The sequence below is a fragment of the Rhinatrema bivittatum genome, chromosome 2 (genome assembly GCF_901001135.1).
Source record: "Rhinatrema bivittatum chromosome 2, aRhiBiv1.1, whole genome shotgun sequence".
NCBI lineage: Eukaryota > Metazoa > Chordata > Amphibia > Gymnophiona > Rhinatrematidae > Rhinatrema > Rhinatrema bivittatum.
The window spans coordinates 658580383-658596234 of NC_042616.1; the positions used below are offsets into that span (position 1 = coordinate 658580383).

The following is a 15852-nucleotide window of genomic DNA, read 5'->3' on the forward strand; positions in this document are numbered from 1 at the left end:
CCCTGCTGCCCCGGCTGCCCCTGCCCCCGGACCCTCTCACCCTTACCGCAGGCACCCGCCTCCGGGCAGTCCAGCTCATACGGACCCTGATGTCTCGGAGGACGAGTCCTGACCCCCCGAGGAGGGGGAACTTCCCTCGGGGATAGAGCCATATCGAACTATGAGGCGGTTCTTTCCCAAGGAGGATCTCTCCGACCTGGTCTCTCAGTGCCTGACGGAGTTGGCTATTCCAGGCCCCAGCACCATGGAGGCATCTACGCAGAACCCCCTGCTGGAGGGTCTTCATCCCACAGCCCGCCATTTCCCCTTCCTGCAGGCGGCGCAACAGCTGATCGATTTGGAGTGGAATGCGCCGGAGGCCTCATTCAAAGGGGGTCGGGCCCTGTCCGGCATGTACCCCCTGGACCCGGCAATCAAGGATATGCTGGCGTGCCTAAGGTGGACGCCTTGGTTAGCGCTGTGGTCAAGCGCACTACCATTCCAGTGGAGGGGGGGGCGGCCCTCAAGGAGGCTCATGACCGACGCCTGGATGCCATCCTGAAACAAACCTTTGAGGTGGCAGCTCTGTCTCTGCGAATCGCAACCTGCTGCACAGTGGTAACGCGTTCCTGTTTGTCACAGGTCAGGAGCAATGCTCCGGCAGCAGACATGGAGTCAGCTCTCTCGTTCCTTATGGATGCCGCCTCCGACCTAATCCGTACGACAGCCAAGGGGGTCTCATACTCAGTAGCAGCCAGGAGGCAGCTCTGGATACGGAATTGGTCAGCCGACGCTCCTTCTAAGACAAGTCTCACTAGAATGCCGTTCAAGGGTTCTCTTCTTTTCGGCAGCAACCTAGATAAACTGGCCAGTACATGGGGCGCCTCTCCAGTACCTCGACTGCCGGAAGACAGGTCCAAGAGAAACCAGCGCACCTTTCCGAGGCCCTCCAGAGGTAGAAGCTCCCAACGCTTCACTCCCTATAGGAGTCGCTACCAGGCACCTCGTCCTCAGGCCAGGAACCAGTCCTTTCGGACCAAGCAGCACAAGAGGGGAGCCGGCTCGGGTTCGGGTCCCGGCCGCACCCCACAATAGGAATCAGCCGTTCCATCCGGGGGACGAAGCCATAGGGGGCAGGTTAACCCTCTTCTACCACAGATGGGTCGAGATTACGTCGGACCAGTGGGTCCTCGCCATCATCCGAGAGGGGTATTATCTGGACTTCCATCACATCCCTCTGGACAGGTTTGTGGAATCTCCGTGTCCAATCCACAAGAAGGCAGCATTGGAAGCCACCCTGGCGAGGCTCCTGTCCTTGAAAGCCATTATCCCAGTACCTGCATGGGAAATGGATTCTGGGCACTATTCCATTTATTTCATGGTACCCAAGAAAGAGGGCACTTTCCGGCCCGTATTGGACCTCAAGTCAGTCAACCGATACTTAAGGGTCCCGAGGTTTCGCATGGAAACTCTGCGCTCAGTCAAGACCGCAGTACAGCCAGGGGAATTCCTCACGGCCTTAGACTTGTCAGAAGCCTACCTGCATATCCCGATCCATCGGGATCATCAGCGCTACCTACACTTCAAGGTTCTGGGACGACACTTCCAATTCCGGGCTTTGCCCTTCGGGCTAGCCACGGCGCCACGGACCTTCACCAAGGTGATCGTAGTGGTAGCAGCGGCGCTCAGACGGGAAGGAATCCTTGTCCATCCCTACCTAGACGATTGGCTGATCAGGGCGAAATCCCGAGAGGAGAGCCATCGGGCAACCAACAGAGTGATTTCCCTGCTGGAAAGCCTAGGATGGGTAGTCAACCTAAACAAGAGCTGCTTACAGCCTTCCCAATCACTGGAATACCTGGGAGTCCAGTTCGACACCCAGGCAGACAAAGTCAGCCTCACCACCAAGAGAAGGTTAAAACTCCAGACGCGTCTACGGTCCTTGATGGGAGCCAGCCGGCCCATAGCTTGGGATTATCTGCAGGGTCTCGGTCTCATGGCATCCACCCTGGAAGTGGTACCCTGGGCGCGGGCCCATATGAGACCACTACAACGCTCCCTCCTCTCTCGATGGAGCCCACGCTTCTGGAATTATTCCGTGCATCTACCTCTACCAGCCAGACTGCGGACCCAGCTACGGTGGTGGTTGCAGTCCAACCACACGAGCAGGGGGTCGAAGATGTCCTCCCCCACGTGGACTCTGCTCACCACAGATACCAGCCTGAGTGGATGGGGAGCACACTGCGAAGAGCTCACCGCCCAAGGGCGGTGGAACAGAGAAGAGTCGGGGTGGAACATCAACCGTCTAGAGGCACGGGCAGTCCGGTTAGCCTGCCTGCGATTTGCTCACAGACTGCGGAACAGAGCAGTCAGAGTGCTGTCCGACAACGCCACCACGGTGGCATACGTCAACCGACAGGGCGGAACCAGAAGCCAACAGGTGTCCCTTGAGATAGCCCCGCTGATGGCTTGGGCAGAGGCGAATCTCCAGGACATCTCCGCCGTCCACATTGCCGGAAGGGACAACTCCGCGGCAGACTTCCTCAGCAGGGAAAGCCTAAATCCGGGAGAATGGCAGCTGTCCCCCACAGCCTTCCAGATGATTGTGGATCAGTGGGGGACTCCGGACATGGACCTACTAGCAGACAGGTCCAATGCTCAAGTACCCAGATACTTCAGCCGCAAGTGAGATCTGTTCTCTCACGGGATCGACGCCCTGGTTCAGCCATGGCCTCCAGGGATCCTGCTATACGCCTTTCCTCCGTGGCCCCTGCTGGGCGCCCTTATACACAAGATTCAGAGGCACAGAGGCCTAGTTCTTCTAGTGGCTCCAGACTGGCCAAGAAGACCCTGGTATGCGGACATGAGAAGACTACTGACAGGGGAGCCCCTTTCCCTGCCTCCTCTCAGGGACCTGCTTCGTCAAGGTCCCATCCTCCACGAGGATCCAGCTCAATTCTCTCTTACGGTCTGGCCATTGAGAGGGCTAGACTGAAGAAAAGAGGTTACTCAGAGCCGGTGATAGATACACTCTTCCGCGCTCGCAAGTTTTCCACATCCCTCACCTACATAAGGATCTGGAGAGTATTTGAAGCCTGGTGCGACACTCATGGCACCAATCCACATGCGACCACTATCCCAATTGTTCTGGATTTCCTGCAGGATGGGCTTCAGAAGGGTCTCTCCCTAAGCTTCATCAAGGTTCAGGTGGCTGGCTGTCTTGCTACGGTCCCAGGAGGGAGGGCAAGACCATTGCCACGCACCCAGATGTGTCCCGCTTCCTGAAAGGAGTTAAGCACATTCGTCCGCCACTGAAGTGGCCAGTGCCCCTGTGGAACCTCAACATAGTTTTGGATTTCCTCGCGGGATCCACCTTCAGATCCCTTCGGGGCCTGTCTCTCCGTTCGCTAACTTTGAAGATGGTGTTCTTGCTGGCAGTTTGTTCAGCACGCCGCATCTCAGAGCTACAAGCGCTGTCCTGCCGTGATCCCTTTCTCAGAATCACTCCAGAGGCTATCCATCTTCGCACGGTTCCCTCTTTCTTACCTAAAGTAGTCTCACAATTTCACCTCAACCAAACCAGATCCTTGCCAACCACGGCGGGTTTGAAGAAATCAGAAGAAGGGCGTTTGCTACGCCATCTCGACATCGGCAGATTGCTGCCCAGATACCTGGAAAAGACAGAAGCAGTACGAAGGACGGACCATCTGTTCGTCCTTCACAGCGGGAAGAAGCAAGGGGAAGCGGCCTCTCGGCCCACAATCGCCCGCTGGATCAAAGAAGTTATCAGAGCGGCCTATGTAGAGTCCGGGAAGTCACCACCTCTACAGGTCAAGGCTCATTCTACCAGAGCACAGGCGGCCCTCTTGGGCAGAATCGAGGATGCTGTCGCTGCAGAGATATGTTAAAGCGGCGACGTGGTCCTCCCTCCATACCTTCTCCAGATTTTACCATCTGGACGTCCAGGCCAGGGAGGACTCAGCATTCGCAAGGGCAGTCCTGAATGGACCTCGGGCAGCCTCCCGCCCAGTCTGGGAGTAGCTCTTGAACATCCCACTTGTTCTGAGTCCATCTGGCTACACGCTAGGAAATGTTGAGATTACTTACCTGATAATCTCCTTTTCCTTAGTGTAGACAGATGGACTCAGCATCCCGCCCGGCTGCCGGGTATACATGGGTTCACCGATTCAAGGTAAGCCATTGTCATTTTCTTACATAGAGCGTCCACTCTACCAGGTGTCGACGCCTTCCGGTGGGAGCGCTGGCGGTCTCCAGCTACTATCAATCGGTCAGGGGACTCCTGTTTCACTAATTCATGATCAGTCAGTACACATATATCCATAACAGCTTTTGCAAGGAAGATACTGAGTTGCTTCACTTCCTGTGGGGGTATATGTACCCGTGCTGACGTCAGATCCGTCTCCAACTGCTAGCACGAGCACACTATACCCACTTGTTCTGAGTCCATCTGTCTACACTAAGGAAAAGGAGATTATCAGGTAAGTATCTCAACAATAATGAGCATATGCATGTGTAGACGCAAAAACAAATTGCGGCAATCAGTTGAACAGGTTGTACAATTCAAAATTAGACTAAACTAAACTACTCTAAACCACCAATTTACCCTCCACCTCACCCCCTCACCCTTCTCCCACCCTAATAGTATGAAATGATAAAGCATAATATGTTATAATATAGTATTATTTAGCATAGTATAACAGTATGTAATGGGCAGTACACATTGGCAAATAGGATTAGATAATCAAGTATTAGAAAAATCCAACAACTACCAAGATAGAAAGGCAGTGAAATTCTGAGTGGAGGTTGTGAGACCTAATGAGCAACATCAAACGGTTCTAAGCCTTGTTCCTTAAAATAATAAAATCTCTGGGAGATCACGTGATGCTGAGAAGGGGCAAGACGTGTCTCTGACTTGCGCTCTCAGGCCTAGCACACCATCTGCCTCTGCCCCGCCATTTTTTATAGCATTTTCACCGGGAGCACAGCACCATAGGACTCCTTCAAGAGACACTTAACCTCCTTTTGGTACGACCGGTGGGGAATGTCATCCGTCTTGTAACAAAGGACAGAGAGAAACTCCGACTCACCCTCTCCCAAGATGGCCGGACAGAAGGATGCTGGCGTCGAGGTGATCTCCACTGAGGCCCCTAATTGCAGCGGTTAATGGGGCAGTTGAAAAAGCTATTGATATTAAAATGGATGGCAAGTCTGGCGAAATTAACTGCTAAAATTGATGCCATCTCCACCTAACTCATTTGAGGCAGCAGCATCCAGAATCTCAGAGGTTGAGCAGCGAGTGTCAGCCCTGGAAGAGAGCAGTCATGGCAGAGACCACGTGGACAGCAGAGAGACTGGAGAAGCATGAAAATAAAGTCGAGGACCTGGAGAACTTGCTCCAGGCATAATAACCTGCGGTTCATCGGCTTCCCAGAGTCACTGGCAGAGGTGGAGTCGCTGTTAATTTTTGGAAAAAGTAGCTGACTGAACAATTCCCCCCACATTGAGGCGTCAGGCCTGATTCTAATAGAGGAGGGCCCATCGTGTGGGACCACGAGTGGAGACTCAAACCAGGCCACTAGTGGTGATCGTTGCGTTTTCTGGATTTGCACAAAAGTCAGTGATCCTACAGGCTCTACGACATGGTCTACAGCCGCAAATGGGAGATCAAAAAATTTTAATTTTTCAGGATTATTCAGTCAAACTAGCCAGACTACAGAGAGCTTTTTCACCCATCTGCAGCTCCCTGTATTAGTTTGCTTCGCCTTAGTTTACCCAGCTAAGTTATGGATCACCCATGGCTGGTGTCACTACCTTCTACAATAATCCAAAAGATGCCCAGCGATTTCTACAGTCATTAGCCGGTGATTGACTACATACCCAGCTGTAAACCCGGATCTTGCAACATATTGCGTTGCGGCCATAAGACATTATTTGTTATTAGGCACTGAGGTGAAGGAACCAAGTGCAGAAGTTCTTGCAGAAGAACCTTCATGGATATGACTCTAGGACGTTTTGGACCTGTCTTCTAAAGTTACTTTTCTTGCTTAGATTTTCCGGGTCCTATAGTGATTTAGGTTGCATAATTCGCTGCTTGACCCTGCGGTATATTTTTAAAAGGGGCGGAAACTTTAATAGAAGTTTTCCGTGATTGGGCTCCATCCTGATGATGTCACCCATATGTAAGGATTAACATCCCGCTGTCCTGTGAGAACACCTGTTACAGGTAAGCAACACTTGCTTTCTCTTTGCCTTTTGTCCTGCTTTGACGAGAAGTTCCTTCGTCTGTCTCCAAAGTTGGGATAATTCTGCTGTGGTAGCCTGAGCAGCAGGAGAGGCTACTGACAATGGAATTGGCAGTGGAGGTAATGGTTGTCTCCCGTAGACAAGCTGGAAAGGGGAAGACCCCGTTGAAGAAGCAGGATGTGAATTGATGGCAAATTCTATCCAAGGCAGTAATTCAGCCCAGTCATTCTGTCTGGAGTTGACATAAGATTGCAGAAATTGTTTCAGCATCCTATTCATCCTCTCAGTCTGAATGTTAGACTGAGGATGGTAGGCAGAGGTTAAGTCCAAGGCGATTTCAAATTTTTTACATAATGCTCTCCAAGACTTTGCAGTAAATTGCACTCCCCTGTCGGATAGGATATGTTTAGGCATCCCATGAAGACGGAAGATGTGTTTAATGAAGAGTTTTGCTAACTCAGTAGCAGAGGGTAATCCTGGTAATGCTACAAGGTGTGCCATTTTAGAGAAATGGTCGACCGGAACCCATATGGTGTTATTGCCGTTGGATGATGGCAGGTCCACTACGAAATCGGTAGCGATATGGGTCCATGGTTCATCTGGTGATGGTAGAGGCTATAATAGGCCCCAAGGATGCCCGGGTGGTAGCTTTTGCTTTGCACAGACAGCGCAAGAACCCACGTACGCTTGTACATCCTTCTTCATGTGTGCTGTATAAGGTATTGGATCGATTTTTGAAACCATCGCTAAGTTTATAGATAGCTTCCTTCAACCCAAAGTCAAACAGATTAAGTCATTTGTGCGGGACTACAGATTTTATTAATGAATTAGGGAAAAGTGAACAAGATTTACATGATGGAATATTGGTCACGGCTGACATTGCCGCTCTGTATACTAATATCCCCCAGTTGAAGGCATTGGGTGTAATTGAAGAAATAGTGGGGCAAAATGATATATCAGAGGGGCGGAAATTGGTCATTATGGATCTGGCTAAGATTGTATTTTTTGAGTTCTATTTTGTATTTCAAGGGACTTTCTATAAGCAGGTTAAGGGGATCCCTATGGAATCCCCAGTGGTGCCATCTGTGGCTTGCTTATATGTGGCTAAAGTGGAAGAGGCATATATCTATCCATCTCCCCTGTTTAAATATGTAAGATTCTGGAATTGTTTTATAGATGATTTATTTTGGATTTGGGTGGGGGATGGTAAATCATTGGAGATGTTCAAATGATGGATTAATCAGGTGGATGAGAATTTGGTTTTCACTTTACAAATTGAGAGGTATTGTATCTCCTTTTTGGATATGAAAATATATTGGGATAGTGTTAAATTAGTAACACTTAGTTTGTATTCTACTTTATAACAGATTAACTGTTCGATATGTTCCATGTAAACCGCCATCCCGGCGATAGTTATCTCTGTTATCTGTGAACCGGAGTGATATGTATATTATACAGGAACTTCCGGTATATAAAAACCAAAAATAAATAAATAAATAACCTCAGTATATGTGAAGCCGACAGATAGGAACTCTATTCTTCATTTTAAGTCTTTCCATCTGAGATTAAGGGAATCCATCCCCATTAGCCAATTTCTGAGATATAGGAGAGTCTGTAGATGAATACAAGTATAAGGCACAGCAGTTAATAAAAACATTTATTGTCCGGGGGGTACCCCAGAAAATGTGTGAAACAGGCATTTAAGAGGGGTTTGTACGCCAATAGGGATAACCTGCTGATAAAAAATGACCGTTCTCAGCTGGACCAAACGGTTTGCTGTACACCTTATTCTTCTAAGGTGATGTCCATTAAAAAAGCTATATTAAAACATTGGGCACTATTAAAGTCTATCCCGGGATGTAGGGAACCCCAAGTGTTTGCATTTACAAAAGGGAAAAATTTAAGGTCTCTAGTAGCCCAAGGTGAAAATAAAAAAAAGACAGAGTGAATGTGGTAGTAGTGTGGGTCAGATAACATGCCAGGGATGTTCGGTATGCAGAAATGTATTGGTAGGGGACAGGTTTCAACATTTGGGAAAGAAAATAATACATTTTATGAAGGGTGAATTTACCTGTACTTCTGAGAAGGTTGCATATGCTATTATATGTTCATGCCAATTAATGTATATAGGATATATGAAGCGAATGATCCGACAACGGATCATAGAACATAAGAGTAACATTCGGATCCAGAAAGAGGGAGCACCCCTTGTGGCTCACTGGGTTAATGCACATCATCAGATTGATGATTTAAGATTTTTTGTGATAGTGCAGTGTGTAGAGAAATATCGAGGAGATGTGATACGATGGTTATGGCGCACTGAACAGAAATGTATTTTTCGATGGAAGACTGTGCATCCGTGGGGCCTCAATAGCGAAATTGAATGGGCGGCATACTATGTATGAAATAGTAAATGAAGAAGAAGACTATTGAGATATTTATGCCGGCAAGATGGGGGGGGGTGGTGATAGAGATTAGAACTGGATTGGTTGGAAGAAGAAGGAATGGGCATGGCTTCTAAGGTTTATAAGGGAGATTTAAAAGGAGGAAGTAGAATTTAGTTTCCAGTGTGGTGATACGTTGGCTGAAGGCGTTTGAGGATTGTTGGACAAATGTGGTTGGTGTAAGTATTGTTAGTGACTATCTAAATATTGGGGATGTGGATGTAATAACGGGGCAAAAAAGGCCTGATAGGGCATTTGTATGTTGTTATAGGTTAATGATGATCTATCGGAGGATATTATAGAGCAGTGAGGAACAATGGAATAACGTTGATATGACTTCACTATTATGAGTAAGTGTATGGATATGTGGCATTGATGCTGATTATATTAAATAAAATTTTGAGAGATAATATATATGATATATTATTTTGTAGAAATGAATACATCGTGAATGGAGATAGAACATAACGGAGGATTACTGATATCGTTATGAGATGAGGTAGTGATATAGGAGATGCTGGAAAGAGTGAGTAATATGGGAGATTCAGTTTATATTTGGTCTTTTTTTTATAATTTGGGAAGAAATTTGTAATATAATATTTGTACGTGTTGTAGGATTCTTTGGACACTTGTGCACAAGGAGTTGTGAGTTTGGAACTGCGGAGAGTATCTACACCGCCAAGTGTATGAAGATAATTGAAGAAGATAACCCCTGAAGAAGCCATGTATGGCGAAACAAGGGTCCTTGTAGGGAAGTGGAGAAATCTATATATGCTAAGGCTTGGGTAGTGGAGATATTAACATATGTTACGATTTTAGTTAGGAAGTGGAGATATCTATGCTAAGATTTGGATAGTGGAGATATTAATATATGTTAATAATTTAGTCAGTAAGTGGAGATAGTAACATGCCAAGACTGTAGTCATTGATAAAGTATAATAATAAAAAAATAAAAAAAAGAAGAACATTTTTGTACTGGTACAATGGGGTATGGTGCAATAATATAGGGGGGTGGAATCAATTTTAATGTTGTCCTGTGAAGGGATAAGAAGGGTGAATGTGGATGGATGAATGTGATGAGAATTTTTAGGGGATTAATTAATATCAGTGCAATAGGGAGGTTGTATGCACAAATTGGGGGTCCAAATAATATGGAATAAATAATGTATTATTGTGTATCGAAACATTGTAATGTTGATATGTTGAAATGTTTAATACTATTTTAGTGATTTAATAATTAAAGGATTGTGGATTTGATGTGTAATAGTAAATATTTGAAAAATTACAAAATAATTACCCTTATGTGTTGTTATTCTGTTTGATAAGTATAAGGGTGGATAATAGTTTCTCTTATTTGTTACCATATAGATTTGAACATTGCCAATTAGGATGCAAATTTATCCAGTTATGTATACCTGAATGACTTTAACTTAACCAGTAATATTCAAAGAATATCACCAGTTAAGCAGTGATTACATGAAAAAAATAATCTCTTTGAATATTGCCGATTAAGTTTAAAGTAATCCAGGAATACATTCCTGGATAATTTTTAATCTGCTCACTTCTTGACATAGCCCAATAACTTATTTGGCTGACTCCAAATATTGGAATAAGTTATTCAGCTGTCTCAGTTCTGCCCCAGAACACCTCTACTTTAACAGTCTAACTTTTAGCTGAATAATTATTTATCTGGCTAAAATGTAAACACATTTGACAGGATTATTCAGTGGGCATCTAGCTGAATAACTTACAAGTTATCTGGCTAAAAGCCTTTGAATATTGACCTCATTGTGTAAGATAAAACAGATCAAATTGAAAATCTTTTATCAATCTTAAAGACTCTCTAATGGTTAAGTGTACCTGAAAGTAAAGCTGATATGTTTTTTAATTTTCATATTAGGATATCAGTATATAAGAGTACACATACCTTGTGCAACAGAGTCTGCAACAGTAAGGAATGATTTTGTTTGTGTCTTGTGTGCTTCACCTCTCAAAGAAGATATGAAGTTCCGAGTACTTGGTGGTATGAAAGTATCAAATGTCTATTTTCTGTATTGTACAATTCATTGTATTTGTAAGGGGAAGTCTTTAAGAGGACTAATTTTCATATGTACATTTTCTTGAAAGATAAGCAGTTGATTGAAATGATAGACATGAAATCCCTCCATAGTTTTCAAGGATTTTCCAGTAACCAGCCATGTATCAGGTTCCAGTCTTTTACAGTTTTCTTAAGAGGTAAGGTAGCTTTGCATGAGCTTATTAGTATAAAATAATTATAAAAATTATTGTGACCTGTTTATACAGACTTTATAAGGGCATACATTCTTGTAGATTTATCTTTGGATTGAAATGGTATCATAGTGATATCTTTTCTATGAGTACTTACATTGTTGAGTATTTGTAGAATAACTACTTCCTTTTAGTTCCAATAGTTCCTTTTTAGTTCCAATAAAGCCCCTCTGGGCTGGCTCCAATAGGAGCCAGCCCAGAGGGGCTTTAAAATCGATTCAGCCCGGCGCCGCACGCCGTGCGTCGCGCACCTAAGGAGCGCGACAAAGGGGCCTGCCCCTTTGTCTCGCCCCTTCGTCTCAGCCCCGAGAAAGCCACGAACCTTACCCACAGATGAAACTACAGCACAAACAAATGCCAATCAGCCATGGACAAACGGATTTTTCTGACCGGATAAAGCCATAACGCACCGACCACTTTCAAACATCTCAACCAATCCTTTTCCAGCCACAATACAACACACCCTTCACAATCTCGCCAGCGTCCATCAAGTAAAATCAAATTTCTAGCTAGCCCTCACAGCATCCACTCCAGCAGCTCCAACATCCATTCCAGCATTTCCTGCATCCATTCCAGCATTTCCAGCATCCATTCCAGCATTTCCAGCATCCACTCCAGCAGGGCCAGCATCCATTCCAGCAGCTCCAACATCCATTCCAGCATTTCCTGCATCCATTCCAGCATTTCCAGCATCCACTCCAGCAGTTCCAGCATCCACTCCAGCAGTTCCAGCATCCATTCCAGCATCCATTCCAGCAGCTCCAACATCCATTCCAGCATTTCCAGCATCCACTCCAGCAGTTCCAGCATCCATTCCAGCATCCATTCCAGCAGCTCCAACATCCATTCCAGCATTTCCAGCATCCATTCCAGCATTTCCAGCATCCACTCCAGCAGTTCCAGCATCCATCCTAGCAGATTCCGCACATATCCGGTCACAGACCTACCCCTACTCATAACCTCTAGCAAACCAGCATATAATGATACACAGCCATTCCATCCCCATACTCAAGAGAAAACCCAGAAATAACTCTCCACCAGACCCCATTCAGACACCCAGACAACAAAGACTCATCAACATCATGACATCTCCCATTACACAACTCCTCGGCCTTTCATTATTCACTTTAACCTTATTCAATGCACAGTCACTGTCAAAAAAAATGCACCTTCTAAATGATTACCTAATTGACAACAACCCTGACATATGTGCAATAACAGAAACCTGGCTAAAACCCACGGACATATCATTAACAAACCAACTACCTACACAATCCTTCGACCTCTTCTCAATACCTAGACCGAAAAAGAAAGGAGGAGGAATTCTACTTGCTGCAAAAAAACAATTGGGTATAACACTACAACAATCATACTCCACCTCAAAACTTGAATGCTCCATATTCAAATCTCAACATCTACAAATATTCCTCATCTACGCCACACCAGGAACTCTAGAGGCTAACCCCTCCCCTCTAATAGAGATGATAGCCAAACACCTAAATTCAGACAAACCAACCATCATACTGGGAGACTTCAACATTCACGTAGACTCCACCCCTCAATCCACTAACTGCGAAACCTTCCTTACCTCCCTCAGTCACCTTGGATTCACACAAATAATCAGCGGGCCCACTCACAAAGCAGGTCATACATTAGACCTCATATTTATCAACGATAGCTGGTCCATCCATACAAATCCCACCTGCACGCCAATCCCATGGTCAGACCACCAGCTTATAGACACAACCCTCAAAATGAAAAACACACCACCTCCAAACATCTCCAAAACCACCATTCATTTCAGGAAACCATGCGCACTGGAGTTACTCAACGAACAATGCTCCAAAGACCTCAAACAAATTGACTTCTCAGACGCCAACACAGCCACCACTTCATGGATCAAACTCACGAACAAAATAGCTGATCAACTCTGCCCAACCTCCTCAAAAGAAATCCAACCGACACGAGACAACAGAAAACCATGGTTCACCCCGGAACTCAAAACCCTTAAAAAGAAACTACGAAACAAAGAACAAAGCTGGAGAAACAACCCTTCTCCCACATCCAGACTGGACTACAAAGCCACCCTCAACACCTACAGAAACGCCATACACAAAACAAAAAAGGACTTCTATGCAAAAAGAATTCATAACTTCATCTTCGACTCGAAGGCTTTATTCTCCTACGTTTCATCGCTCACCAAACCAACACCACCATCCATTCCAGACCAACTAGCGCTCAGTAAGGCCAACGAACTAGCCACCTACTTCAAAACAAAAATCTCAAACCTCACCCTCTCCCTTACAACCCACCAAACTCTTCCAACACCTCATAGCACATACCAACTCACTCTGAATTCTAGACTAGAGTCATTCGAGCCCACATCAGCCATGGAGATTGAAAATTTACTTAAAAAAATTAAACCATCTGCACATCCCTCGGACCCACTCCCTACTAATTTGCTCACTGCCATCTCTAGCACCGTCGCAAAACCTATTGCAGAAATCATCAATACCTCTTTAGCCATGGGCACAGTTCCTAATCAGCTAAAACTTGCAATCCTCAAACCCCTACTGAAAAAACCAACTGCATCACCCATGGACCCAGCCAACTACAGACCCATTGCAAACCTGCCCCTGATCTCTAAACTGATGGAAAAAGCGGTAAATAAACAACTTTCCGAATACCTCGAGGAGCACAACATTCTTTCCCCGGCACAATATGGTTTTCGCAAATCTCGAAGCACAGAGTCCCTTCTGCTTTCTCTCACTGATAATTTACTTTTGAACCTGGAGAAAAAACAGTCATTCTTACTGGTCCTACTAGACCTATCTTCAGCGTTCGACACGGTAAATCACTCACAACTAGAACAACTATCAAACATAGGAATCAAAGGCACAGCTCTCTGTTGGTTCAAATCGTTCCTATCCAACAGGTTTTACAAGGTCAGAATTAACAACAAGGAATCTGACCCCATCCTATCAGACCAAGGCGTACCACAAGGTTCATCCCTCTCCCCTACCCTGTTCAACATTTACCTCCTCCCCCTCTGCCATTGCTATCTCAACTCAAGCTTACTCATTACCTCTATGCAGACGACATCCAGATCCTAATCCCCATCACAGAATCAATTCAAAAAACCTTCGTCTACTGGGAGAATTGTCTTTAACCAATTAAACAACTACTCTCCAGCCTAAACCTGATTCTAAACTCCAGCAAAACAGAGCTGCTACTAATCTCACACAACCCGAACAACCACCCACCTAGTCCGGCACAAACCACATCTTTAAACATGGAGCTCTCTGCAGACGTCAGGAATTTAGGAACTTGGCTTGACAATCAACTTAACCTTAAAAATTCATAAACACAACCACCAGGGATTGCTTCTTTAAACTACAGGTCCTAAAGAAACTAAAGCCACTCCTTCACTTCAATGACTTTCGCCTCGTTCTTCAATCCATTATTTTTTCGAAACTTGATTACTGCAACTCAATCTTACTGGGCCTCCCCTCCAACAGCATCAAACCCCTACAGATGGTACAAAACGCCGCAGCCAGAATCCTAACTAACACTAATAGAAGAGACCATATTACCCCCATCTTGAGCAACCTCCACTGGCTACCCATCAAACAGAGAATCATATATAAAACCTTAACCATTATCCATAAAGCAATTCATAACGTCGCACCTATATCTCTACAAACTCAACTTCGCCTACACTCATCGGCCAGACCCATCAGAAGCGCCTACAAAGGCACATTAGTCGCAGCTCCCGCCAAATCAACGCTAAGAAAAAGAGCACTATCCACTGCGGGACCACATCAATGGAATGCGCTCCCACCAGACATAAGACTCGAACCCAATCTACCAGAGTTCAAAAAAAGGTTAAAAACATGGCTCTTCAGGCAAGCGTTCCAATTCCCAGAGTGTAACTAGGCACCTCCTCCTGTCTTTCAGACCCAACCATTGCAAGGTGTCACTAACACATTGACACTTAATTTCATACACGGACTTGGTTATTCGCAATAGCTATTTAACAGTCATCCTTTTCATATTATATTATTTAACCGATTACTTGCAGACTATATACGCTACTAAAGTTCCTTATAAAATGTGAACACACACACTCAGCTCAAAACACGAATAATGTTATAATAATAATATTTGTTTGTTAAATACTATTGTTACTTTCACTGTTCCTTGTAATAATGTTCAATGGTTGATTGTTATTGTTCAATGTTCTATGTAAAAAACCCCAGTCTAACCTCCCAGACCAGGGCAACCTTTTCGTTACTTGTAAACCGGATTGATTTGTATTGCATACAGGAATTCCGGTATATAAAAATTAAAAATAAATAAATAAATAAATAAATATCTGGAAATACTTATGTAGTCCCACTTTGGCTCGTCTCTCAGCAGTGAGGAAGGTGCCTCCTCTCATTTATTTATTTGTTTATTTATTTAGCCATTTTATATACTGTCCTTCCAAGTGAAGATCACAACGGTTTACATCATGACATAAATATTATAGGTATGAATTACATTCACTTGATGTGTTCATATTTCATACATTTTAGGCATAAGACACATTCCCTGTACGTACCTGGATCAGTCCAGACAGTGGGTTATATCCCCCGACCAGCAGATGGAGTCAGAACAGAGTTTGAGAGCGTCAGCATATAGAGTAGTGCACCCTCTGCTGGAGCTCTGTATTCTTCTGACTCCAGCAGATGTGAGTGGGGGGATCCACTAGCTCCCCCAGATTGACAGGGTTTCTTCATTTTTGGTTATTTCTTTCTTTTTCTCCACAGTATTTCCCTGTCTTATGTTTCTCTTCATTTTGGATCCTTAAAATTAAAAAAAAAAAAGACTTTTC

General features: G+C 45.0%; 1 protein-coding gene across 1 annotated transcript in view; it reads left to right on the forward strand.

Annotated features, from left to right (window-relative positions):
* The window catches only part of MCMDC2 (minichromosome maintenance domain containing 2), a 298944-nt gene that overhangs the window by 70996 nt on the left and 212096 nt on the right, over positions 1–15852 (forward strand). The window contains exons 5-6 of the mRNA XM_029591416.1: positions 10588–10710; positions 10815–10922. Coding sequence (XP_029447276.1) covers positions 10588–10710; positions 10815–10922 — 231 coding nt within the window. The remainder of the gene's footprint in view (positions 1–10587; positions 10711–10814; positions 10923–15852) is intronic.